Raw genomic sequence first — 24387 nt, forward strand, 5'->3', positions numbered from 1 at the left:
GGCATCATGGTGGAAGCCGCAGCTCCCTGACCCTCTCGGACCTGTTTACTTTCTCTGCCTACTTAGACATGGGTCCCAGTGTCTCCCGAACCCCTGGGAAGCTGTCCCTGATAAATCCAGCACTGCCTTTCCTGGCCCCTCCCGTTCGCATTCCCACCATCCCAGGCAGGGCAAAGGGACAGAGCTCAACCCAGGCTCTGCTGAGCTTTGGTGTGTCAGGCAGGTCACAGCTCTCAGGCCCTGGAAGAAGAAGCCAAGATGTGGCCCCGGCAGGGTGAGTGGAGCCAGGGCAAGATCGAGGGCCCCACGTGCAGTCCCTCTTGCCTCCCCCAGGGACAGCATATTTACCCAGGGTCTTTGCACACAAGAAGTAGCAGGTAGTTTGGCCCTCCTGTTGAGGAGGACAGAAAGAGGCCAGTGGAAGGAACCTGGCCGGCCCTGGCCAGTAGGGCTTGGGTGCTTCTGTCAGCCTTTCCTAGCACTGTGCTGGGGAAAGCAAACATGAGGGTAGCTGGTGGCCCTGCCAGGTGTTCCTAGAAGAGGGCCCTGGGGGAGGGGCAGGAGCCAGACATCAGCTGACCTAGGGGTCAGAGGAGGGCTGAGACTGGGCCTTGGACAAACCCCTGGGCTGGGAAGCACAAAGAAAGGGTGGGCCCACTCAGCCTCTTAAGAAACCCCAGCTCAGACAGCCATGCTAGAAACACAGGCTGGGCCTTAGGGAACAGGTCAGCTCCTCCTTAACCCTGACAACAACCATCTGCTCAGTTTGGGGGTGAGTGAGTGGGGGTATTCCCAAGTACACAGGAGCTCCCCTAGGGTACCTTCACCTTGGCTGAACCTACCAGGACACAGAGCCCCCTTGAATACCAAATCGCGGAAGGCTACGCCACCAAGCCTCTAACTCCTACACCTGCAGAGGCAGCCTTCAGAGCCCCACCTCTCCCCTGAGGGAGACTTTGGGGGCAAAGTGCCCTCCGCTGCACCCAGGAGACTTGCTGTTGAGACTAGCTGCCCAGCACGAGAGGGTTAAAGGAGACAGAGTGTGGGGCAGGGCCAGCTTAAGGCTGCCAGCTACCGGCAGTGGGGAAATCCAGAGGGCAGAAGCCTGTACTGCAGACGGCCCTTGCTCACTGCCTGCCTGCAGCCAGCTCTGTACAAGGCACAATGGCCCTGGCCCTGAGGACAGGTGAGGAACCCGTATCCCCTGCCATTTGCTCTGAGGGTAGCTGGCCCTCAGCCCTGAGCCTGCTGGGAGAAGCTACAGTGGGCTCGGTTCAGGGTGGGCTGGAGGGATTCTGGGTTGGGTCTTGGATACAACTATTGCTGGCCATCAGAGGGTCTCTTACTTTCCCCCTTGGTAGCGGCACTGGGGGGAAAGGGTCAAATGAAGGCAGGACAGGCAGAAACAAGTACCTTACCCCTGGGCACAACAAGGCGTAGAAGTGGAGCCTCGGTGCGCCCACAATCCTCCCTCAGAGCTTGCTGAGATGGTGGCCTGTGAAGCCAGGGTGGCCTTGCAGTGAGGTGGGGACCTCCACTTTCTAGTTCCATGGGTTGGAAAGGTGAAGTTGTGTCAAGCGACAGCCAGCGGCCCTCCTAGCTACTGTTCCTCTTAGGGGCCTCGCCCTGGGTGAGTAAGAAAACAAGGTCTTATTCCTTGCCTGCCTTTCGCGTGTTACCACAATGTCTGGGGCTCCCAAAGCACCGTTACGCAGTCACACTGGATACGCACTGCACTGCATAGGTGCGGAACAGTGTCCTGCGTGACCTGACCTGGAGCTCTCAACATACACCTGAGGTAGATTTAGAGTCGGGGTGCTGGCTGGGTCCAGATAACTAGACACCTGGTTGGACAGTTTTCTAGACCGCACTCTTCTGCCAGTAGTGGGTCCAGCCTGCATATACTGGGGAGCAGATAGCACGCACTCCACCTATCTGGGGGGGCCTAACAGACAGGGGGTGCTCGGCTTGCTGACCAGTCACTAAGGGCCAGCAATGAATATGCTAGCAGGGTCTATTCCAGAATAGTCTCTAAGAGCCGAGTCTTGGCCAGCAGCTCGGGCCTGTTTTTCAGCTTGGCTGTTGTGTATACCCCAGAGGACATAGGCTGCCACATGGCCTAGTGGCCTAGGCCCAGGTGGCCTGTGAAGCCAGGGTGGCCCTGCAGTGAGGTGGGGACCTCCACTTTCTAGTTCCATGGGTTGGAAAGGTGAAGTTGTGTCAAGCGACAGGACGCTTGGCTCTCCAAGTGTCTGCTTGGTCTCAAAGTGGGATGACCACGTCTTAGGGTCCAAACAGCATTCCTCCTCTTACAGTGGCTGAGGACTAGGGAAAGCCAGGGTTTGGCTCCCATCCTAGGCTGCACTCCTCTGGCCACCTCCTTGCCAAGTCCTTCTCCTCCCCACAGGCGGCCCAGCCCTGGTGGTGCTTCTGGCTTTCTGGGTGGCACTGGGCCCCTGTGACTTGCAGGGGACAGATACTGGAGCATCATCGGTAGATGCCGAGGGCCCCCAGTGCCCTGCCGTCTGCACCTGCAGCTATGATGACTACACAGAAGAGCTCAGCGTCTTCTGCGGTGTGAGGAACCTCACACAGCTGCCTGACGGGATTCCAGTCAGCACCAGGGCCCTGTGGCTTGACGGTAACAACCTCTCTTCCATCCCCTCTGCGGCCTTCCAAAACCTGTCTAGCCTGGACTTCCTCAACCTGCAGGGCAGCTGGCTGAGGAGCCTGGAGCCACAGGCACTGCTGGGCCTGCAGAACCTCTACCATTTGCATCTGGGGCGGAACCTGCTCCGGAGCCTAGCCGCTGGCTCGTTCACGCACACACCGAGCCTAGCTTCACTGAGCCTGAGCAACAACCTCCTGGGCCGGCTGGAAGAGGGGCTGTTCCAAGGCCTCAGTCACCTCTGGGACCTCAACCTGGGTTGGAACAGCCTAGTAGTATTACCTGACACTGTGTTCCAGGGCCTGGGCAACCTCCGTGAGCTGGTGCTGGCTGGCAACAAACTGACTTACCTGCAGCCGGCACTCTTCTATGGCTTGGGTGAGCTGCGGGAGCTGGACCTCAGCGGGAATGCGCTGCGCAGCATCAGGGCTAACGTCTTCATACACTTGCCCAGGCTGCAGAAGCTGTACCTGAGCCGCAACCTCATCACCGCCGTGGCCCCCCGTGCCTTCCTGGGTATGAAGGCGCTGCGCTGGCTGGACCTGTCACACAACCGAGTGGCCAGCCTCCTGGAGGACACCTTCCCAGGCCTGCTGGGTCTGCATGTTCTGCGCCTGGCACACAATGCCATCACTAGCCTGCGGCCGCGGACTTTCAAAGACCTACACTTCTTGGAGGAACTGCAGCTTGGGCACAACCGGGTCCGGCAGCTGGGCGAGAAAGCATTCGAGGGCCTGGGGCAGCTGGAGGTGCTGACATTTAATGAGAATCAGATCCAGGAAGTCAAGGTGGGCGCCTTCTCTGGCCTCTTCAACGTGGCCGTCATGAACCTTTCCGGCAACTGTCTGAGGAGCCTCCCCGAGGGGGTGTTTCAGGGTCTGGGGAAGCTCCACAGCCTGCACCTGGAGCACAGCTGCCTGGGCCGCGTGCGCCTGCACACCTTTGCTGGCCTCTCAGGGCTTCGCAGGCTCTTCCTCAGGGGCAACAGCATCTCCAGCATCGAAGAACAGAGCCTGGCAGGGCTCTCTCAGCTCCTGGAGCTTGATCTCACCGCCAACCAGCTCACGCATCTGCCCCGCCAGCTTTTCCAGGGCCTTGGCCAGCTGGAGTACCTGCTCCTTTCACACAACCAGCTGTCGGTGTTGTCTGAGGATGTCCTGGGCCCCCTGCAGCGGACTTTCTGGCTGGACGTCTCGCACAACCGCCTGGAGGCACTGGCTGAGGGCCTTTTCTCACCACTGGGGCGGCTGCGCTACCTCAGCCTTAGGAATAACTCTTTGCAGACCTTTCTGCCACAGCCTGGCCTGGAGCGCCTGTGGCTTGATGCCAACCCCTGGGACTGCCGCTGTCCCCTCAAGGCGCTGCGTGACTTTGCCCTGCAGAGTCCCCGCGTTGTCCCCCGCTTTGTTGAGACTGCCTGCGAGGGCGATGACTGCCAGCCCACACACACCTACAGCAACATTACGTGCGCTGGCCCGGCCAATGTCTCGGGCCTCGACCTACGGGACATTAGTGAAACACATTTTATGCACTGCTGACCTTGGCTACTTACTGCCTGGTCTGGGCTGACGCCGCCTTGTAGTCAGGACAGTGTCATTGTTACCAGAACAAGCTGGCTCTCGGAGCCAGCGGGGTTGGAGAATTCCTGCCCATCTCTAGGGTCCTGGCTGCTCACTTCCTGGAAGCAGGGCAGTACCAGCAGCCATGTGGCCTAAAAAGGGTGGGCACACACCAAGCACCCAAGGGCCCAACCAGGAGGGGCAGTGCCCAATAGCACTCCCTGCTGGCGACAATTAAAAACAAGCACTGAGCATAGCTGTGACCTTGAGTGTGAACTTGGGAAAGCTGACCTGGTCTCCCTGTCTTTGCCATTGGCCCATCTTTCCTGTCTTACCACTGCCCAGTCTACTCCTTGCTGGTGTCGGAAACACGTGACGTGCTTCATTTGCATCGGATCCTGCTGTGTTCATGTCCTCCTGGGCTTCTTACTACCCTCTCCAACCCAAGGAACAGCAGGCACTTAATCCCCCAAATCCTGACACTGCACCCCTCCCTCGGGGCACTAGACTGGGGCCAAGTGGGGTTCTCACAGGTGTCCAGATGCCAGGTAGTCAGAGGTGTGGCCATCACCACAGTGCCCACTGTTATTCCTGAGTGCTGGGGGTGGGGGCAGGTGGGAGATGAGGACATACTTCCCACCTGACTGCAGAAACAACCACCTTGCAAGGTCCCCAGGCCCCTAGTCTCCCTTGAAGACCTCAGCTTTGCACCAGGAAGGAGGAGGAAGGGCCTGTTTGGCTCTGCTCACACTTGAACTCTCATCCTATGACTTCCAGCTGCCTCAGTAATGTGCTAGCAGACCCCATAGGTGCCTGAAAATACAACACCCCGACCCCCTTCACCTGAGCCAAGATAAGACACCCTCACATCGTTAGACCCCTTTATATTTTTACTAATACTACTTTGTCCCAGCTTTGAAATGTAGGTGATCAAGAGCCATTTCCCTGAGGACACAGGGTCTGGAAGCTGGGTTCTTCACAAGGTGGTGGCAGAGTCCGTTAAAGTTACCAGACGGACCTGTAAACCTCGCAGTGCGTCACAGAAGACTCCACATCACAGGTGGGCACTCAGGCTCAGTCAGGATGAGAAAGTGCTGGCTAGCTGGTGCGTGGTGTGGCTGTCTGTCAGAGCAGCCTGTTGACCTGGGGTAGAAGAGACTAGAGCTGGCCCAAAAAGCCCATAGAGTGGAGGTTAAGGCTACTACTGTCTCAAGAAGCTAGAACCCAAGCCATGCCTCGAGCTACAGACTAGTTTGGTGAAGCTGCTGACGGCAAGTAAACTCAACCCAAACAACCACTGGGAAATGCCACTGTCCTGCAGGAAGATCTCAGCACGGACGTAATCATAGACAGCCACTGTCCAGGCCGGGCAACCGCAGGTCCCAAGACAGTCCCGAGGACCTCTGCTCCCAAAGTCCCTGTAGGTTGAGAACAGAGCACTCAGCACCAAGGAGGCTGTGAGGCTGTCAGGAGTGCAGAGCAGACATCCTGTGCAGAACTTTCTGGGCTATGGAAGTGAGTGCAGTGTACGAAGTGCTCTTGGGAAATTCCTGGATGAAGTCACGGCCCTCCTCTAGGCTCCTGGTAAGCTGGGGATCCAGGGGAACAGAGCCTGCAACAACAAAAGCCAGGAAAGGGCTGACAAGATGGCTCAGTGGGTAAAGGGGTCTGCTGCCAAGCCTGATAACCCGAGTTCAATACCCAGGGCCCACATGGTAGGAGGAGGTAACTGACACGCATAAGCTAGCATCTGATCTCCCCAAGTACTCTGTGGCATGTGCACACCCACAGCCCCTTCCCCAGTGAAGAAATAAAAATAAGAGGGGGCCTACTGAGAGACTGCAGCATGCGAGGAATGTCGACTGACCACTCACCTGCCGGCAGCTCAGCTGTTAGCCTCCCATCACCTCCCGCTTGAACAATGTGGAACAAGTGGTAGAAAGCCCAGATACACCGCAGACTGGGCACGTATAACGAAGGGAGGCCCAACACTGCAGTCAGACCCACTTAGGAGGCTGGTAGGTGGAAGTTGGGGCCCCCCAGATGGCCTGCTCTTGACACTTACCTAAAAAGGGCACTCCAGCCAGGCGGGCCAGCTCCTCCCCACCGCCTCTGGAGAAGACATTGGTGCACTCCTAGGAGACAACGGCATTGAGGGTCCAGTTTACAGACCCACTCCCCACGCTGAGACCCACCACCAGGGTGAGTCCCACAGCTGGTCCAAGGAGAGCGCCCAGGTAGTAACTGTGTCTTCTCTATCCTGAAGTCACCTATCTGGAGTGGTGACCACCTACTTACTTTCAAGCCCCTGACTGCCTGAGCTGTCTTGTACCCCACCCACCCAGCTTCCGAGACTCACAGAGCAGTGTGGGCACGCGAAGCCACTCATGTTCTCTATGACCCCTAGCACCTGCAGCCCAGTCTTCTTACAGAAGGTCAGCTCCCGCCTCACATCGCCAACAGACACCGCCTGTGGGCCAGAGTGAGGAGGGGGTCCGTCAGCTATAGCTCAGACAAGAATCAAGTAGCCATTGGGGAATGTGGCCCACCACGGCCTAGCCTGAGCCCAACCAGGATGGGCAAGTGCGTACTCTCCCATTCACACATGCCTGGAGCCAGCCACCCACCCACCCAGGCAGGGTTGAGGAGATGCCAGTGGTACCTGTGGTGTGGTGACCACTAGGGCCCCCAGGGGCCTGTAGGGGCGCAGGGCTTCCACAGTGGCCATGTGCTCATCAGAAGTCCCTGGAGGTGTGTCCACAACTAGATAGTCCAGATCCCCCCAGGCCACGCCACACACAAACTGCTGTATCAGTGCTGCAAAGACCCCAAAGGACAGTAGTAAGCTCTGACACAGGGTTAGGAAAAACGAGGCTTCTCCTGTTCAGCCCCAGGATCAACCAGCTGCTACTGGACAGCTTCCAGGGGACCCTGGGAACACTTGCCACACAAGGCAGCAAGGCTCCACCAATCTGGGAGATAGCGGGGGGTGGGGGGCAGAGCTCCTGGGTCCCCACTGACCTGTCTCCACCCCCCACCTTGCAGGGCTATAGCAAACTCCCATGAAGGCCCTGGGTGAGAACAAAACCTTGACACTGTCCTAAGGGCATCTGCGTCTTCAAGCCCAGAGAAGATGGCCTGGCACGCAGCTCCCTGCTAACATACCCAAGAGCAGCCAGCCGTTCACTCTAAGTGTGCTGTTCTTCCCAGGTGGCCTCCCACTGCAGCCAGGTTGGTTTCAAGTTATGGCCTTGACGCAGTTGGGTTCACTATAATCATGTGGCCTCAGACCCTCGAGTGGAGTGAGGGCACGCGCTCGGGGGGGGGGGGGGGGGGGGGGGGGGGGGGGGGGTGGGGCAGGGGGCGGGGTCTCAGTAGACCAACCCCTTCCTGTCTAAGGGATGAACTTGGAGTGGCTGATAGCTTCCCGGCAAATGCCTAACACAGCTTCTCCCTTGATCTTGGCCTCATGTCACACTCTCTATCCAGAGGTTGTTACAGAGGTTCTGGAAGGCTTCTCAGGGACACAGAGGTGTCAATTCACGTGTCAGGGGTGGAAACATCCCAACAGAACAGAGACTCCAATACCAAGAGGCCAGGACTGGCTTCTGGCTTTACCCAAAGGCAGCAGCCATGAGGTGAGGGAAGGCAACCTCAGTGAAGGGGCATCTGGGAGCCTGCCTCTCACCAAGTTCTTACCATGTTTCTTGGGACCTCTCCACACCACTGCCTCGTCAGGGTCTTCCAGCAGGAAGCCCACAGACATGAGGGCGATGCTCTGCTCCTGGTCCACAAACACAGGCACCCAGACATCGTCACACTGGTGCACTGCCTTGCCTTGTGCACGCAGCATGTGTGGGATGCTGGGACCGCACACGTCCGTGTCTAGGATCCCCACCTGCAAGGAGACGGTGCTGAGGGATGGAGAGAACCCTGCCAGGCTTGCTGGGAGCCAGGGACAATAATGAATCAGGCGTCCGGACTGGTCGGGGCCTCACCTTCTTGCCCTGGTGGCGCAGCGCCAGGGCTAACTCCGTGGAGATGGTGCTTTTCCCAACGCCCCCCTTTCCAGAAAGAACCAGGATAATATGCCGCACACCAGCTAGGTTCCCGGGCTCTGGTAAGAAACAGGAGTTGGAACTGGCTGTGGTGACGCACACCTGTAATCCCAGCACTCGGGAGGCAGAGGCAGGTGGATCACTTTGAGTTTGAGGCCAGCCTGGTCTACAAAGTGAGTCCAGGGCAGCCAAGGCTACAGAGAAACCCTGTCTCGAAAAACTAAACCAACCAACCAAACAAACAAAAAGAAACAGGAGTTGGGGTGTCCGGGAGAGTGACAAACACAAAGGCACCCAGGTAGGTGTCCTAGAAGCCCCCAAATCTGTCTTGGCCTCACTTCTGTCTGAAGTGGAGCAATTGAAGGCACGTGCAAACCTGAGCGCTCACTTGTGATTAATGCTCAAGGTGCACGTTATTTCAACAGTCATAGAAGAAACTAACAGGATAGTTTATCACAGCTAAGCGGCACCTGAGCACGACTGCATAGACACTAGAGACTGCAACAGGCTTCCAGCTCTCTGGAAGGTGTAAGGCCGAGGACCCAGGCCGACTGTAACCTCCTACGTGTGCATCCGCGTCACTGGGCTGGCTCAGTGAACAAGGGGACATGGGATGCATTGGCATCTCAGGCTACTCTGCGTGCAGGCCGCCCCAAGCTGCTGCACTCGCTCGCCTTCAGACTTCTCCAGCCCTCACACTGGGCCGACCCGCACGCTCACCAGCTGCAGCCGCCATCCCGCTACCAGTTGCTCTTCGCGGTTCCCTTCCGCTTCCTCTGCCAACGTTCTGAGCCTTTAAGCCAATGACAACAAGAGCCCGCCCCTGACTTATTTTGAGAGGCTGGTCACGCATCCATTAGCCAATCAGGTCACCGAAAGAAGTCCCGATCTTAGCAACGATGATGACGCCACTGACATGGATATACTTCCGCATATTTGTCCAATGGTCATGCGAGAATTTTTTTGACCGCTCTAGGAAGGACCAGTAGAAACTTCACTCCAGGATTGACAGGTTGTGCAAGCCTCTTGACAGCATCCCTTCTCGCGAGACCCGCCCCCGCGCGAAGCTGCCGGAGAGCCCGCCCTCGGCTGCCCGGCCAATGCAGCGCGGGGGCGGGGATTGTTTGCGTCGCGGCCGGAACGGAAAGTGGGTCAGCGCCGGCGGAGCGCGTTGGCCGCAGGTGAGCCTCGCCGGCCCAGCCCGGCCGGGCCCGGCGGGCGGCGGTTTGACCTTGCGGGCGGTCAAACCGGCCACCTCTTGTTCCCCCGCGGCGGATCACGAGAGTCTGGGCGGGGGCCTCGGAGCCAGGCGCCACGGACTGTGTCGCCGTAGCCAGATCCGCGAGACTCTGGCGAGGGAGATAACCTCCGGCTCCGCGGAGGCCGAGCGTGGCCAAATCCCGGCCCATCTCTGGTTCATTCATTGGGTTCCTGCCGTGTGCTCCTGTACGGCGCTCAGCCAACTCAACTGCTGTGGAGTTCTGGGCGCGGCCCCGCTCGTCTTTGTGGGTGGCCGGGGCGAGGTAGGGTCGAGCAGTGGGTCTTCAGGGGACCGGAAGCAGCTAGGACAGAGCCGACTGTTAGACCCACACAGTCCGCTCGGGAGAGGAGATCCAGGCCTCCCACAGCTTTGCATTTTGTCCCAACAACGCCGTCAAGCGTGTGAGTTTAAGGTTGTGTCAAAGACTCGAGTTTGTAATGTGAGAGAGAGCTCTGTGGTGCAGGAAGCGGTGGGTCTCCAGCGACAAGTAGGAACCACTTCAGGTGTATTGGAAGAAGGGGTGTCAGGAGTGGATGACAGCCGTATTTCTGGCATGAGGAACTGGATGCTGGGGATGCCATTTGCCAAAGTGCGCAGCGGAGGAGGAGCAAGTTCAGTGTCACCTGCCTGAGGGGCAGCAGCTCCTGAACGGAATGCAGAGATGGGCTGGGGCACCTCCAGAGTCATGGGTGTCTGGGTTGCATTTCACACCATCGCTCTGGGCTTGATTGAGGTGCTTAGATACTGGAGCCAGGTATGAGCTTGTGGGAGTTTCTGGAGCCCAGGCTCAGTGTCCAGGGCCCCGGAGTCCCCATCTTTTCGGGGACCTATGGTCTAGCCTACAAAATGGTCCACGGATGCGAAGGGAAGAGTCGTGGGCCTTGGGTATAGGTCTTGTTTGAGCATTCTGACACACTGCATGTCTTTAAAGCTTAGAACTATTTTTTTTCCAGGTCCTCTCCACTATGGCCCGGCGTCCACGGAGTAGCAGGGCGTGGCGATTTGTCCTGAGTGCAGCTCGCCGAGACACAGATGCCCGAGCTGTGGCTCTGGCAGGCACAACTAACTGGGGCTATGACTCTGATGGGCAGGTAGGTCCCAGAAACAAAACTGAATGGATAGGGTAAAAAAGACACCGAGCCAGGTGACTGAACTGTCTCTTGTATATTGTGCTTGTAAGGGCTTTATGGTCTGGTAAAGACCATCTGAGGGTGATAGAAACTTATGGCTGGGGATCTTGGGCAGTGCTGGTTAGTGTACAGTAAATGCCTGTTCGTTAGCTTTGCTGATTTCCAGAATAGCTGTTGCCAACTTGGTACCCACTCTCTAAATATTTTTGTTTTCATTATGTGCCATAGTGAATGGGTGGATGTCAGTTTTTGTTTTGTTTTGTAGTTCTCGTGCCACTTATATCTGGTGTCTGGGGATTCTGTGATATACAGTGGTGAGCATACACATATTGTGCCATCTTGATAACCCTGGATGTTTCTTTTGCCACACAAATGTTCACTTTATATTTGTGTCGTATATAAAAGGATGTTACCTTTTTGGGTTTTTGAGACAGGGTCTTTGTGTTGCCATAGCTGTCCTGGAACTTACTCTGTAGACCAAGCTACCCTTGAACTCAGAGATCTGCCTGCCTCTGCCTCCCAAGTGCCGGGACCAAAGGCGCACTGTAACACAAGCAGGCCTTAGGCTTGAGGAAGTTTTTGTGTGGGGACATGTGTGCTATGACAAACATGTGGAAGTCAGGACAACTTGCAGAAGTTAGTTCTCTCAACCCTGTGATACCCTTGGGGTCAAATTCAGGTCACCAGCAACCGCTTTTTAAAGAAAAATATTTGTAGCTGGCTGTGGTGGCGCACGCCTTTAGTCTCAGCACTCGGGAGGCAGAGGCAGGCGGATCACTGAGTTCAAGGCCAGCCTGGTCTACAAAGCGAGTCCAGGACAGCCAAGACTACACAGAGAAACCTTGTCTCGAAAAACCAAAAAAAAAAAAAAAAGTTCTTGAAGTTCAAATGTCCCAAGACTTCCTTTGTTGGAGACTGAGAACAAACAGGGAAGCCTAGAAGTGCAGGTACAGGGTAGACCCAGCTCCATGCACTGACTGGGCTCCTCATACTGGGCGGGCATTCTGGCTCTGCTCTGTATTGCCTCTACTCTGATGTCATAGCGCCCTTCTAAGGAGCCCATGGGATCACCAGGTTGTGAAGAAAACTTGGAGGTGCACCTCTAACTTGGTCATCCGTGTCCCAGGCCATTCTTGGGGGTTTCTGAGCTTGAGAGGTCAGTCCAAATTTTCATCTCCCAATGACAATGTACCCTGAAGCAGCCTGTTGCCTGATCCTGCCTCACAGTCATCACTGTGGGGATGGAGGCAGTGACACACACACATGCTTGTCCTCTGTCATGTAATGAGCTTATAGTGCCATGTAGTGTAGTCAGGTGGCAGGCAGTTCCAGGTGTTTCCTGGGCCCGGGTTGGGTGAGCAGCAGCCTCCCTCCCTCCTGTCCTAGGCAGACTGATCTTGTATCCTGGCTCCTGGTTCCCCATCTTTGCCAGTAGGGTGCAAGGTCCACTCTGAGGTATAAGCCTTTCCTCTAGGCAAGGGAGCTGTTCTGTTTGGCTTCTGAGAGGCCTAAGTTCATCTTGGTTGACTAAACATCCTGCGCCAGGCTCCTTGTGGAGTCACTATTCCCGTCATAGCCCACAAGGCCTGGAGTTGGGGGTCACTTTTCAGTCTCCCTTCAGCTGTCTGTTGTTGGACACCTTCCTTCCTCACCTGCTCATGGTATTGTACAACCACCATGATGGTTCTCAGAATCTGGTGGGTGATTTGGGGCCCTCCCTGAGCAGCTGGTGATTTTGCCAAATAAGCAGAGACTCGGACAGTGGAGAACCCGAGTATTGTGAAGAGAGAATATGGCATGGAAGATGTGGTCCAGGCTTCTCTTGGTGACTGAATGCTTCCATCTAGAGAAGTGCTGTGAGCATCTGGGGCCCATGACAGGACTGGCTGTGGGGCTGGAAACAGATGTAACTCCGGGGGAGGTGGCAGCTCTTGTGTGGTGATTATAGGAGGGTCCTGTACCTGTGTGGGGCCCAGTAGCTCAAGGAGGCCAAAGCTTCAGAGACTGCCAAGCCAACTAGCCTGGACCCTTGCACTAAAGCAGGGATCCAAAGGCCTGCAGAGCAGCCGAACAGCAATAGTGTCTATTGGCCAGTCAGTACCTGGAACTTGACCGGCCCAGCTTTATCCACAGCCCCACCAGGCTCTGAGGACTGAGAGGCCAAGCCACAAGGGCTGCACCTTTGGAGGAGTTTGCTGTAGCTGAGGCTTGGAGCAGCTGCATCAGCCCATTAGGCCTCATTAACTGTGCTCATCTTGACTCAATGAGTGACCTTATAGAGGATGGAACTGCATCCCAAGGCTTAGGTCTTAGGCTGTGCAAGACACCAGCTGACAGCACCAGCTCTACGATTTAGGAGACCCAGAGAAGACAGGAGGTGGGCACAGCCCCACCTTATGTGGCCAATGGCAGCTAGGGCTTCTGTGCAGAAATGGGGCTGAGGGTTGTGTACTGAGTTTCAGAGATCCATTAAGAAGCCAAGTGATAAGGCTGGAGAGATGCCTCAGATGTTAAGAGCACCGCCTGCTCTTCCAGAGGTCCTGAGATCAATTCCCAGCAACCACATGGTGGCTCACAACCATCTACAATGTGATCTGATGCCCTCTTCTGGCCCGCAGGTGTACATGTAGGCAGAGTACTGTGTATGTAATGAATAAATAAATCTTTAAAAAAAAAAAAAAAAAAAAAAGCCAAGTGAGAAGCTATGCCTGAGGCCACTTCCCCATCTCACTACTCTCCTGGGCACGAAGTCAAGTCTTGGCACTGAGGTTGCTTATATCATGTACTGGAGAACCCCAGAGGTATCTAGATTTGAGAAGGGGTGGGTAGCCTGGCGGTGGGAGAGCCACCATAACGAGGACAATCTGCCGCTTCCCTCCCAGCACAGCGACTCAGACTCTGACCCTGAGTACTCTTCCCTGCCACCGTCCATCCCCAGTGCTGTGCCTGTGACAGGAGAGTCCTTCTGTGACTGTGAGGGCCAAAGTGAGGCTGCCTTCTGCAACAGTCTACATGCGGCACACCGAGGCAAGGACTGCCGTTGTGGTGAGGAAGATGAGGGTGAGTGCCCTGCCTGCCCCTGGGATGTGGGGGAAGGCTGGGCAGGTCCTCTAGGACCAGTAAGGGCCCTCTTTGCTCTAGCCCTCCCTAGTTTGGATCCTCTTTCTTACAGATTTTGATTGGGTCTGGGATGACCTGAACAAGTCCTCAGCCACCTTGCTGAGCTGTGATAATCGCAAGGTCAGCTTTCACATGGAATATAGCTGTGGCACTGCAGCCATCCGGGGCACCAAGGAGCTAGGGGATGGCCAACATTTCTGGGAAATCAAGATGACCTCTCCTGTGTATGGCACTGACATGGTAAATGGTCAAGCAAGAGGGTAGCTGCCATGGGCCCTGCCGCTAGGCACCTAACTGTCCAGTCCCACTGTTTGCAGATGGTGGGCATTGGGACATCAGATGTAGACCTGGACAAGTACCACCACACATTCTGCAGCCTGCTCGGCAGGGATGAAGACAGCTGGGGCCTCTCCTACACTGGTAGGTGTTGCCTGGGGTATGTGTGGGGCTAGCAGCACCATAGACCTCCCAGGTTCACCCATCTGCTCCTCCCAGGGCTCCTCCACCACAAAGGTGACAAGACAAGCTTCTCGTCACGGTTTGGCCAGGGCTCTATTATTGGTGTACACTTGGACACATGGCACGGGACCCTAACCTTCTTCAAGAACAGGAAGTGCATAGGTGAGGTGCCTTCTTTCAGCCTGACCCTGGACAGCAGAGATGGGAGCCTGTAGGGGTGGGGCCAGGCTCCTGAGGATGGGCAGGGCTGAGGCCTGAGTGTTGCATTCAGAGCAGCAGGAGCTGCTCACCTGGGTGCATTGTGGGCGGAGCTTCCCAGCTTCTGACCTACATGGCACTCAGGCTGAGTCTTTCTACCAGGAGTGGCTGCCACCCGGCTGCAAAACAGAAGGTTCTATCCGATGGTGTGCTCCACAGCTGCCAAGAGCAGCATGAAAGTCATCCGCTCCTGTGCCAGCTCCACCTCCCTGCAATACCTGTGCTGCTATCGCTTGCGCCAGCTGCGGCCAAACTCAGGGGACACCCTTGAGGGCCTACCCTTGCCACCTGGCCTCAAGCAAGTGCTGCATAACAAGCTGGGCTGGGTCCTAAGCATGAACTGCAACCATTGGAAGACTCCTGTGTCCCCTCCTGGCACCGCTGCAGCTGACACACAGAGTGTCGAGGCCAGGCCCTGTCAGAGGAAGCGCTGCCGAAGAAGCTGACTTGTCTGCTGGGAATGCAGCTACCTTTCTCTGCTCTGCCTCTCCAGGCAGCAGGAGAGGGAAAAACTGAGATTTGTCTAGGCTTGTCCCCATCTCCCTGAGGCCAGGACAGTCTTCCCTGTTGGCCATGAAGTGCGCAGGCCATTCTACTGCCTGTGCCGGTGGGAAAGCAGCACTCAGTTACCATGTGTCTTGGGAACAGCAGCCCAATACTTCTGGACCTAGATTACAAGCCTGAGAGGCTACCTGACTCAGGGCGGAGCACTCCCAGCCCAGGAAAAAGGGCTCTCTGGACATAGGCCCTTGGGCTTTTCTGACTTGCACTGCATGTTGTCAGCTTCTCCTGTCACAGAGATGTCAGTGGGTGCCCTGTGAAGGGTTTATGTTAAATTTAGGCTATGACATTAAAAGAGTCCTCACAAAGGCTGGAGCTGCCTGGCGTGGGTCTCTTCTCCCAACAGTCTCTAAAGCTGTAGGTGCCAATGGGGCTGGAAACTGACCCTCAATCCTGTCACTAGGCTCCCTGTAACAAATGTCCAGGCCAAGGGCAAACTGAGGCCCCAGTCACTCTGGGACCCTTGCTGCCTGCTACCCAGTAGACTCTTCTATTCACCTCAGCTCCATGTCCCCCAACCCCATGGTGCTTCCATTTGACTATCGAACAACACAATCTACCCCAGGCTGAAAAGAATGGTGGCTGGGCCTCCTTGCCTGCCCCTCAGTAATTAGTCACTCCCTTGAGCAGGCTTGTCCTGTTCTGCTGATGGGCAGGAGGCAACCCAGGGATGTCACAGGTGTGGTCAAGAGCCCAGGTCCAGAAGGAGATCGGGGTTGGTGGTGGTCAAGAAGACACAGATTCGGCGTGAAAGGTCAGGCCCCACTCTTCGAGGCTGCCTGCCCTTGTGGGCCTTCACAGGGAGGTCAGCGAGGAGGCTCAGGCGCTCCTGCTCTGTGCTGCAGTCCGTCAGAGCCTAGAGTGAGCACAGGTGTGAACAGCTGCTGGGCCTTAGGTCCTGGTGCTGGGAGGGGGCACTCAGGGGGCTCACCTGTTGCAAAAGGCGGGGGGAGGGGAAGGCAGCGACAACAGCATCAGCCACAGCTGGGCTGACCCTGTTGAACTGTCTGATTTGCTGCCACCACACTCCACGGAGCCCAGAGCCATCTTTGGTCACAAGCTGGCCTGAGGCCCAGTGCCCTGCTGTGCAGAAGGAAAAGGCCTGGGAATCTCGGTACTGCCTGAAATGAGAAGGATACCCAGCCAGAAGTTTCGAGAACACCACCTGTGCAGCCATCCAGCCCTGTCCTGCCTCCACTCAGTCCCTGCAGGGGGGCATACTTAGAGGGGCGCTGGGAGAGGGCCTTGGTGAAGGCACACACATGCTGACTCAGCTCCTGCCACGAGGCCACCAACAGCACATCCAGGCTTGCGTGGAGTTGAAGCAGCACCAGAGCCTGGGGAATGTGAGAGCAGGAACGGGCTAGATGTCTTCTGGGAAACGCCACCCCAATCATGCTGGGAATCAGGGCCAGTTCTGACCAGCCAAAGACAGCAGCTCAAGTGCAGAGACAGAGGCCAGCCATCTAACTCAACTCTGGCAGCTTACCTCCTCCACCTCAGGCCAGCTGATGGCCACCTTGGCATGCGCTTCCTTTGACTTCTTTAGCTGCTGTGTCTTCTGACAACTGGGCTGCTGAGACCTGAACAGAGGTGATCATCTTTTGGGTTCCCAAGTCTCCCCACCTCTGCAGAGCCCATGCAGGGCAAGTGGAGCCAGCTGTGTGACACAGCAGCCCTAGAGGAAACCCCACTTTCCTAGAATCCCGTCCAAGCCAGCCCTCCTGAGGTTGTTAGGTGAAGAGATACCACAGGTATGCATCCAATCCAATGACAGCCAGATGGGACAGGCAGGCGGGACTCTTGGGAGAAAGCCAGGGCATGGAGCGAGGTGGGTCTGTGATCTGAAAGCAAAAATATCCGCATACTTGTTCACAGGAGGGCGATAGCAGCACACCCATGGCCACCAGTATGACCAGTTTCCAGAGGAAAGAGGAACTGAGGGAGGCTTATAGGCCCTCTCTGTTTCTCTAGAGATCGGCCCGGCTTCCTGAAGGCCCAGGAGTACACAGGCACACTGCAGGGTTTTGGTGGAGAAGTGAACCAGCTCCTTTGCTGGTTCATTTCTACACCCAGCCTGGACACTGGCCAGCACCCAGCAGGTGTTTGACAAATATTGGCCCCCTTGGGATCAGCATCCACAGTTTAGCAGAACTGTGCTCCAGGCAAATATCAGGCACTGTTTCCCTTGAGTCCAGGGAACATAAGCAGCCAAGTAAGGGATTATCAGCTCCTGTAGCCAGACCCCACAGCCAGCTCCTGAGTCATGTGGACACTGCCAGTTGCAAGTCAGGTTCCTTCTCTATCCCAGGAGTCTGCAGCCAGATTATCATTCTTAATTCTCCCAAAGGCTCTTCAAGGCTCTCGTGTCTAGAGCACTCGGCAGGTTTCCTCATCTTACCTTCAAAACCTCCACGGTTCTCAACTCCAGCCCTGCCAAACAAAGATTGGTTGTTTTTTGTTTTTTTCCCCCGTACCTGGGTCAGCTGCATAGCACCCTGAAGAAACTCCTGGGGTTCCAGCAGCAGCAACTGTTCCTGGTCATTTTCAGCCCTTGTCTCCAGAGGCACCTGTAGGGGACATCACCAGCCCTGCTAACCACCTGTGTGGGCCCATGGCCTCTCCTCCTGCTGCACAGTCAGTCGCCATACACTGTCAATTACCCTCCAGCTCTGCACACAGTGAAGTTCAGGCCGGCCAGGCCTGCTCCCTGTAAGTCCCAGAGTACTATGCAGGAACCCAAACCCCATCCTTATTGCCAACAGAAGGTTCTCGGGCAGCAGCTGCGTTCAGGTTTCTTGTTAAGAAAGGTAACTTGGGCATCCACCAGCTTTTCGGTTACTCCTTTGCGAGGCAAGAAAGACGAACGCAGCTACCTCGGTAGTCAAGAGGCAAGGATGAAACCTGGACGAGGGCTGGCCCTGGTGACAGGGAGACACTCACATCGCTGGGGGCCGGGTCGGGCCTCACAACGCTCCACTGAAGGCTGCGGGCCTGGTGTTGCGGCTCGATGCGGCATTCACAGCCTAGGGTGGCCAGCGCCTCCATCAGGATGTCGGAGCCTGCATCTTCCAGGACAGCTGAGCCCAACAGGCGACAGTTCGGTCATTCCACTCTCTCCCATACGTGGGTGATGACAGTACCCTGCCGGGTGGCCCGCACCAAGTTCCCAGCCCCTCCACCCTTGGTCCCTCACCTGGATCCACGCACACCACCAGACGCTTCAGGACCTGATCTGCCCGTAACGCCTTGGCCCTAGCCCTGTGCTTTCCTGTACTCGGGGCTTGGGTGCGGACCACCCTATTGTTGGTGCCTTCGGCGTCTGAGTCGGAGATCTCCCAGGTGTAAGGTCGCCGACGGCCCAGGCGTAGACCCTGGCCCCGGCCCGGACGCGAGCCCGCAGCTCTCCCGAGTTCTTCCTCCGCCATAGCCCATCCCTCCTACAGCTTCCGGACATACCCGGATGCTTTTGTTCAGGACACCGAGCACTTCCGGAACGGGGGAGCTCTCGCATTGCAGGTTTCCGGTGGTGTAAGGACACAAGCATGGCGCGGAAGAAAGTGAGACCCCGGCTGATCGCCGAGCTGGCCCGCCGCGTGCGCGCCTTGCGCGAGCAGCGGAACCAGCCGCGAGACTCGCAGCTCTACGCCCTAGACTACGAGACGCTGACCCGGCCGCACTCCGGTCGCCGGCTGCCTGTGCGCGCCTGGGCCGACGTGCGCCGTGAGAGCCGCCTCCTACAGCTGCTCGCCCGCCTCCCCTTGTTCGGCCTGGGTCGTCTGGTCACCCGCAAGTCCTGGCTGTGGCAGCACGACGAGCCGTGTTACTGGCGCCTCACGCGTGTGAGGCCCGACTACACGGCGCAGGTGCGCTCGCTCCCTGTGCTGCCCGTTCTCGTTTACACTTTCATCTTGCCCACCCTGGACCACACCGGCTGGTTCTACCCACCCTGAACCACCTGGGCCTGTATGTCTTCCTTACCCACGTAACTTAGTGGCAGGGGCTCTGTGTTGACAACTCCCCCTCTTGTTCTGCAGAACTTGGACCACGGGAGGGCCTGGGGCATCCTGACCTTCAAAGGTAAGGCTGGGTGCAAGTTGGAGCCGGTGATGGTTCGCAGATTATGGAGCCAGCAGGAAGTCAGCTTGTCTTCTTTCCCCAGGAAAAAGTGAAGATCAGGCTCGGGAAATCGAGCAAGTCATGTACCACGATTGGCGGTTGGTACCCAAGCACGAGGAGGAGGCTTTCACTGCGTTCACTCCGAAACCAGAGGACAAATTGAATTTTGTCCCCTACCCACCTCTGCTGCGGGCTATGATCCTCGCCGAACGACAGAAAAACGGGGATACCAGCGTCCAGGAGCCGCTCCTGAACCTGGAGAGGACTCGAATGCGTCCCTGGGACTACCCTGCAAAACAGGAGACCAAAGGGAAGGCCAAGGGCACCCCAGTCTAACTGCCTGGACCGCAAAAGAGGTCCTGTTATTTGATGAATAGGTGTCTTTGACTGTACCAGACCTCCCCTTTGGTGGAGAGTTAGAGACGCTACAGCCCTGACACACCTGCCAGTGACTAATTGGGCAGCTGGCTGTCATTTTCAGGCGGTCCCTTGCCGGTTCCTCAGTCCGGAAATAAACACACGAAATGGCCTGTGTTGTGGTTTCATTACGTGGGTGCCTCAGGACAAAGGAGGGAAGGTGGCAGTGTCCGGGGCGCGGGGGGTGGGGCGGGGGCGCCTGGTGCTCCAGTACACTCAGGCAGGTCTTGGGCTCACTGACTGCAGAGCGCCTGGAGAGCCCGCGCCCAGAGGTCCTTTAAGGAAGGCCCCGCCCCCTCGCCGCCTGGTCCGCCCCATCCGCCGCCATGATCTGCCTGGTGTTGACCATCTTCGCTAACCTCTTTCCTGCAGGTGAGTGGCGGGGGTGGACCCGGGTGGGCCGGGGGCGCGTGGTGGGGCGTGCCTGAAGCCAGTACTCCCGCAGCCTACAGCGGCGTAAACGAGCGCACGTTCTTGGCAGTGAAGCCCGACGGCGTGCAGCGGCGGCTGGTGGGCGAGATCGTGCTTCGCTTTGAGAGGAAGGGCTTCAAGCTGGTGGCACTGAAGCTAGTGCAGGTGTGGGCGCACGAAGAAGCAGGTGGATCCCGGAGGAGAGTCGGGCGGGTCCAGGGTCGGGTCGGGGCCATGGTACAGGTAGCTATCCCTGTCCTAGGCCTCCGAAGAGCTACTGCGGGAGCATTATGCCGAGCTACGCGGGAGACCCTTCTACAGCCGACTAGTTAAATACATGAGCTCTGGTCCCGTGGTGGCCATGGTGAGTTTCCGATGACCTGCAAGGGGAGGGCAAAGCCTTGGGAGCCCTTATGGCGCTGACAGTAGCCCCTGCAGGTGTGGCAAGGGCTGGATGTCGTACGTGCTTCGCGGGCCCTCATAGGGGCCACTGACCCAGGGGACGCCATGCCCGGCACGATCCGTGGGGATTTCTGCGTGGAGGTTGGCAAGTAAGTCTTATCATCCTGGCCTCCCCTCACCCTTCCCTGCTTCCTGCTCACTCGCCATTCCCAAACAGGAATGTGATTCATGGCAGTGACTCGGTGGAAAGCGCTCACAGAGAGATCGCTCTTTGGTTCCGTGATGATGAGCTCCTGTGCTGGGAGGACAGCGCTGGGCACTGGCTGTATGAGTAGATGTTACTGAACTCAGCAATACCGACCTGGAGGTTGTTGATCGGTGATCCTCACAGAGCTCAGCAGCAGTGACAGTGCTGTGTGGGTGCAGGACCACCCACCCCAGTCTGTCCGGGGATAGCCACGCCCACGTCCCTCCCCGTTATTTCTTTTCATAATAAACTGCAGAAAATGAAAACCCTTGTGCGCTTGTGCAGTTTCAAGACAAAACTAGTGTTAAGACATTTATTACATACAGAGCAGATATGTGAGTTCACTTGCAAGGCCAAAGCCTGAGGAGAGTTGCACTGGCCCCTTCCTCCAGTTGCACCCACCCAGCTAACCCCAGTAGTCACTTCACACTCCTGTGGGAACAGACAAGGGACATACATCACAGTGGAGAGGTGGCAGGGTGGTGGGGAGAAGCCTGCAGCTGCACATTGCTGCAGCTTGTTGTGGCCAGATGGGCTCAGAGGCAGCGCCCCTGGATCTGTGCTTCTCTGGTGGGGAGAGGGCAGTAGAGACCAACTGACTCTAACTAGTGCCCCCTGGAAGAGTAAGGCCAGGGCCAGGGCCAGGGCAGCACCTGTTTCCATACACTTGCTTAGAATTGTGCCCATCCTGGCCAGTCCTCAGCTCTTCTGGCCTCTGTCTGGCAGCCTCTTGTCAGTTGCTCTCCAAGGGAACAGGCCACAGCTGGCAACCCTAGGCACTTAGTACGTGTCTGGGAGCTAGGCTCCTTGGAGCCCTGTGCAGAAGGCAGGCCCTGGGAGCACACCATCTTCCATTAACCTGAGGCTGAGCCCACATCCTAGGACTGACTGGGGAGACCTGGGCCACCCTTCTTCCTGAGGCCTGTGCCTGCCCTGGCAGCCTGAGAAATTCTACCCTTGGGGCTTCTGGGAGGGGCGGGGCACTAGGGTCTTGCTCCTCCAAAGGTCAATCTTGTGCCCAGGAAGAGCCAAGGGGACACTGGTCTGTGAGGGGCTAGACAATCTTGGGCTCCCTTGAGTTAATGGGTATTTGTCATCCTTTGAAGCAGCTGCCCCAGGGAGGCTGGCCCTGAGCTTTCATGCCAGGTTCCCAGGTAAGACCCAGGCTGGGGGCCAAGGGAATGTCAGTTTGGAGATGGGGAAAGTCCAGAGAAGGCTGGCTGAGGTGCAGGAATCTTAGCCTTAACCTTGCTTCTGGGCAGAGGATGGTGCTAGGCCTGGGTCCCTCAGGGAGAGCAAGGGTTTGGGAATCAAGAATCCCTTCCTCAGGGCTGCATGCAAAGCAAGTAAACTTGGGGAAGACTCGGCAGTATGAGGCTCTTGCTCCTGCCAGGACTGGTGAGACCTGAGTGGAGCCAGGGCCACCTGTGGGGGCTGCCCATAGCCATTTTGGTCCTGCCTTGCCCTGAGGGCCCCTTGGGACGTCATATTGGGCTGGGTGTTGGCTAGGGCCAGGAACTGCTGGAGAGAGGGTGTCCAGAGGCTTTCTCCTCCCTGATACAAAAGACATGCCTCACTCCCCCAAACCTGCTTCACCCCTCTCTAACAGCTGGGGGCTGGACCTCAGGCAAAAGCTGCAAGTTGAGAGGTTAAAAGGGGGTGGACGAACCTTACTGCCCCAGGGAACAGGCGGGGGGGCAGGCAGGTAGGGTCCTATGTACAGTTGGCATCAGGCAGGGCAGGTTCTCACTCAGGGGTGTAGGACACCTGCCACACGATGATGTGGCTGCGCTCAGCCTTGGACAATCTGGTTGTTGCCTGGTTCACCTCTCCGGCACTTTCCTCAGTTTCATCATCCTCTCCATCGCCTGGAGGATTGGCAGCCATGACGAGGACTCCCACATGCCACACCAGGTCCCACCTCTAGTCTGTGCCTACTTACCAATGCGGAAGTCGATGTAACCTTCACCACCGCTCAGCACCAGAGCATTCTTCAACTTCTGGCCCTCAGCATCTGCAGCAGATGCAGCAGGCCCAGGGCCCTCTGATGGGCTGTCTAGCACACTGCCATTGAGAGTGGCCAGCACATTTCCTGTTGTGGGCAGAGGAATCTCAGGACTGTGGCCTTCTGAAAAGGTTATAGCTGTGGTACTATAGCACAGAGGGCAAAGTGGGTTGAGATCATCTGTGTACCTGGCACAGAGACAAAGAATTTGACAGCATCACGGTGCCCGTGGAAGCAGAGCTGAGCCTGAGCCATGGAGCAGTAGGGGATGAAACTACTGGCAGCCTTGTCACTGTTGTCATCCCCGTACACGTGGATGATGCCCCCGGGGCGGGTCCCCTCCCCAGATGTTGGGGATGTCTTATTGGCTGGGAAAACAGGGACAAGAGGGCAGGTGCAGTTTATTTTCAGCAGGCAGGTGGAGACGGTGAGTACAGGGGTATAGCAAATGCCCTAGGCCACAAGTGGCCAAGTGCTGAGGACTTACCCCGGAGCCCCAAGAGCTGGCCTCGATGCAAGACCACAGCTGGGGAGGAGAGAGAAAGGAAGGCTGAGCTTGGCCAGAGAAGTGGCTCCCCAGCCCACCTACTCTGGGGACTCTTTAGCATTGCTGCTGTTTTCTTGACAGGTGTCCTCCAGGGTTGGGAACTTACTCTCAGTTAAGGGGATGGAGATGACAACCCCATTGCCAGTGCCCACCCACAGACGGTTGCCTGCAATGAGTAGGGCTGTGATGCGCACGAAGGAGAAGCCCAGCTTGCCGGTACCTGGGTGGGACAGGAAGAAGGGTCAATGCAGTCAGTGATGGGTGCCCCAGGTGTGTTGCCCAGCGTATCCCCTAAATAGCTTTTTAAATTTATTTTTGTTTTTTTGAGACAGGGTTTCTCTGTGTAACCTTGGCTGTCCTAGACTCGGTTTGTAGACCAGGCTGACCTTGAACTCACAGCAATCGCCTGCCTCTGCCTCCTGAGTGCTGCATCACTGCCTGGTTTAGCATCTTTACTTTATATTGAGGCAGGCTCTCACTAGCCAAGGGTGGCCTCGAACCTGACTGTGTAATGACCGTGAGCTCCTGCTCCTCCTGCTTCCACCTCCCAAGTGCTGAGATTATAGGCATGTGCCCACCATGCCTGACTCACCCAGCATCTTGCTAACATAAGGCTCAATGTCCACATCCTGCAGGTGCTGGTGGGTGTGAGCGTGGTAGAGCCGAAGGGTGGAATCCAGGCGAATAGAGACCCATACTCCATCACCGATCCAGGCCAGCTGTCGCACCTGGCTTTCCCGCCTTGGGTGGGCATCAAATGATTTCTGTGGGGTAACAATAGCAGCGAGACAAGAGAGGTGGGAAATGGGAAGGTAAGGGCTTTCTGTGATGTGATGCAGGGCCCACGTTAATGACAGACAGCCTGTCCCAACCTCCAACCTGGCAGAAGCCCCTCCACACTCTGGAAGTTATTGGCTAGCACTTGCCTCAATCTGCATTGTCTTGGGCTGGATGACATGCACTTTGTTCTTGTAGCCACACCAGACTCGGTCATCCACAACAGCCATGCAGCGGATAGAGTGGTGGGGGTGGCCCAGGTCCATTAGGTGGTAGTTGCTCAGGTCCCATTGGCCATCTACAAAGAGGCCAGGACACCTACTCAGGTCTGGCTAGGATCTATCTCTGTTCACAAGGTTGGTGTAGAGGACCCATTGCTAGGTGCAAG

At 56.8% G+C, this 24387-nt stretch overlaps 7 protein-coding genes across 23 annotated transcripts in view; 4 read left to right on the top strand and 3 right to left on the bottom strand.

Moving 5' to 3' along the window:
* The first annotated feature begins 448 nt into the window (after nt 1-448).
* Nucleotides 449-4615, top strand: Igfals (insulin like growth factor binding protein acid labile subunit). Its single transcript, XM_051167657.1, has 2 exons — nt 449-1186; nt 2408-4615. Exons 1-2 carry the CDS (start codon nt 1165-1167, stop codon nt 4204-4206), a joined length of 1821 nt encoding a protein of 606 aa, XP_051023614.1. The 5' UTR covers nt 449-1164; the 3' UTR covers nt 4207-4615.
* A 762-nt stretch (nt 4616-5377) lies between these two features.
* Nucleotides 5378-9169, bottom strand: Nubp2 (NUBP iron-sulfur cluster assembly factor 2, cytosolic). The gene is made up of 7 exons (XM_051167891.1): nt 9006-9169; nt 8226-8344; nt 7927-8125; nt 6890-7044; nt 6587-6697; nt 6293-6362; nt 5378-5839 (listed from the first exon to the last, which is right to left on the bottom strand). Exons 1-7 carry the CDS (start codon nt 9136-9138, stop codon nt 5694-5696), a joined length of 933 nt encoding a protein of 310 aa, XP_051023848.1. The 5' UTR covers nt 9139-9169; the 3' UTR covers nt 5378-5693.
* A 161-nt stretch (nt 9170-9330) lies between these two features.
* Spsb3 (splA/ryanodine receptor domain and SOCS box containing 3) lies at nt 9331-15043 on the top strand. 5 transcript variants are annotated; one of them, XM_051167644.1, is made up of 7 exons: nt 9331-9466; nt 10500-10637; nt 13559-13736; nt 13849-14036; nt 14114-14216; nt 14292-14417; nt 14616-15043. In XM_051167644.1, exons 1-7 carry the CDS (start codon nt 9386-9388, stop codon nt 14957-14959), a joined length of 1158 nt encoding a protein of 385 aa, XP_051023601.1. In that variant the 5' UTR covers nt 9331-9385; the 3' UTR covers nt 14960-15043. The 5 variants fall into 5 exon arrangements, with proteins under 5 accessions (XP_051023601.1, XP_051023602.1, XP_051023600.1 ...); XM_051167645.1 differs by lacking the exon at nt 9331-9466 and adding an exon at nt 9795-9958; XM_051167643.1 differs by lacking the exon at nt 9331-9466 and adding an exon at nt 10012-10300.
* A 421-nt stretch (nt 15044-15464) lies between these two features.
* Nucleotides 15465-18562, bottom strand: Eme2 (essential meiotic structure-specific endonuclease subunit 2). Its single transcript, XM_051167962.1, has 8 exons — nt 18271-18562; nt 18018-18154; nt 17552-17644; nt 16824-16918; nt 16564-16657; nt 16296-16411; nt 16006-16195; nt 15465-15930 (listed from the first exon to the last, which is right to left on the bottom strand). Exons 1-8 carry the CDS (start codon nt 18500-18502, stop codon nt 15760-15762), a joined length of 1128 nt encoding a protein of 375 aa, XP_051023919.1. The 5' UTR covers nt 18503-18562; the 3' UTR covers nt 15465-15759.
* A 2-nt stretch (nt 18563-18564) lies between these two features.
* Nucleotides 18565-19550, top strand: Mrps34 (mitochondrial ribosomal protein S34). The gene is made up of 3 exons (XM_051167963.1): nt 18565-18940; nt 19112-19154; nt 19237-19550. Exons 1-3 carry the CDS (start codon nt 18620-18622, stop codon nt 19527-19529), a joined length of 657 nt encoding a protein of 218 aa, XP_051023920.1. The 5' UTR covers nt 18565-18619; the 3' UTR covers nt 19530-19550.
* A 247-nt stretch (nt 19551-19797) lies between these two features.
* Nucleotides 19798-22230, top strand: Nme3 (NME/NM23 nucleoside diphosphate kinase 3). 2 transcript variants are annotated; one of them, XM_051167978.1, is made up of 5 exons: nt 19798-19982; nt 20056-20186; nt 20284-20385; nt 20460-20572; nt 20659-22230. In XM_051167978.1, exons 1-5 carry the CDS (start codon nt 19937-19939, stop codon nt 20756-20758), a joined length of 492 nt encoding a protein of 163 aa, XP_051023935.1. In that variant the 5' UTR covers nt 19798-19936; the 3' UTR covers nt 20759-22230. The 2 variants fall into 2 exon arrangements, with proteins under 2 accessions (XP_051023935.1, XP_051023934.1); XM_051167977.1 differs by having other exon boundaries at nt 19807-19982; nt 20641-22230.
* Nucleotides 22231-22245: 15 nt separating this feature from the next.
* The window catches only part of Mapk8ip3 (mitogen-activated protein kinase 8 interacting protein 3), a 41209-nt gene continuing 39067 nt past the window's right edge, over nt 22246-24387 (bottom strand). For 7 of the 12 annotated variants that reach the window (XM_051167975.1, XM_051167971.1, XM_051167970.1 and 4 more), the window contains 7 exons: nt 24149-24297; nt 23815-23986; nt 23329-23442; nt 23163-23201; nt 22864-23043; nt 22613-22762; nt 22246-22538 (listed from right to left, as the gene is read on the bottom strand). In XM_051167975.1, coding sequence (XP_051023932.1) covers nt 22417-22538; nt 22613-22762; nt 22864-23043; nt 23163-23201; nt 23329-23442; nt 23815-23986; nt 24149-24297 — 926 coding nt within the window. In that variant the 3' untranslated portion in view covers nt 22246-22416. Of the gene's footprint in view, nt 22539-22612; nt 22763-22863; nt 23044-23162; nt 23202-23328; nt 23443-23814; nt 23987-24050; nt 24298-24387 lie in introns of those variants that run through there. The other 5 variants (XM_051167965.1, XM_051167967.1, XM_051167966.1 and 2 more) reach the window with 2 other exon arrangements.

This window comes from Acomys russatus, chromosome 25 (genome assembly GCF_903995435.1).
Source record: "Acomys russatus chromosome 25, mAcoRus1.1, whole genome shotgun sequence".
Classification (NCBI taxonomy): Eukaryota; Metazoa; Chordata; class Mammalia; order Rodentia; family Muridae; genus Acomys; species Acomys russatus.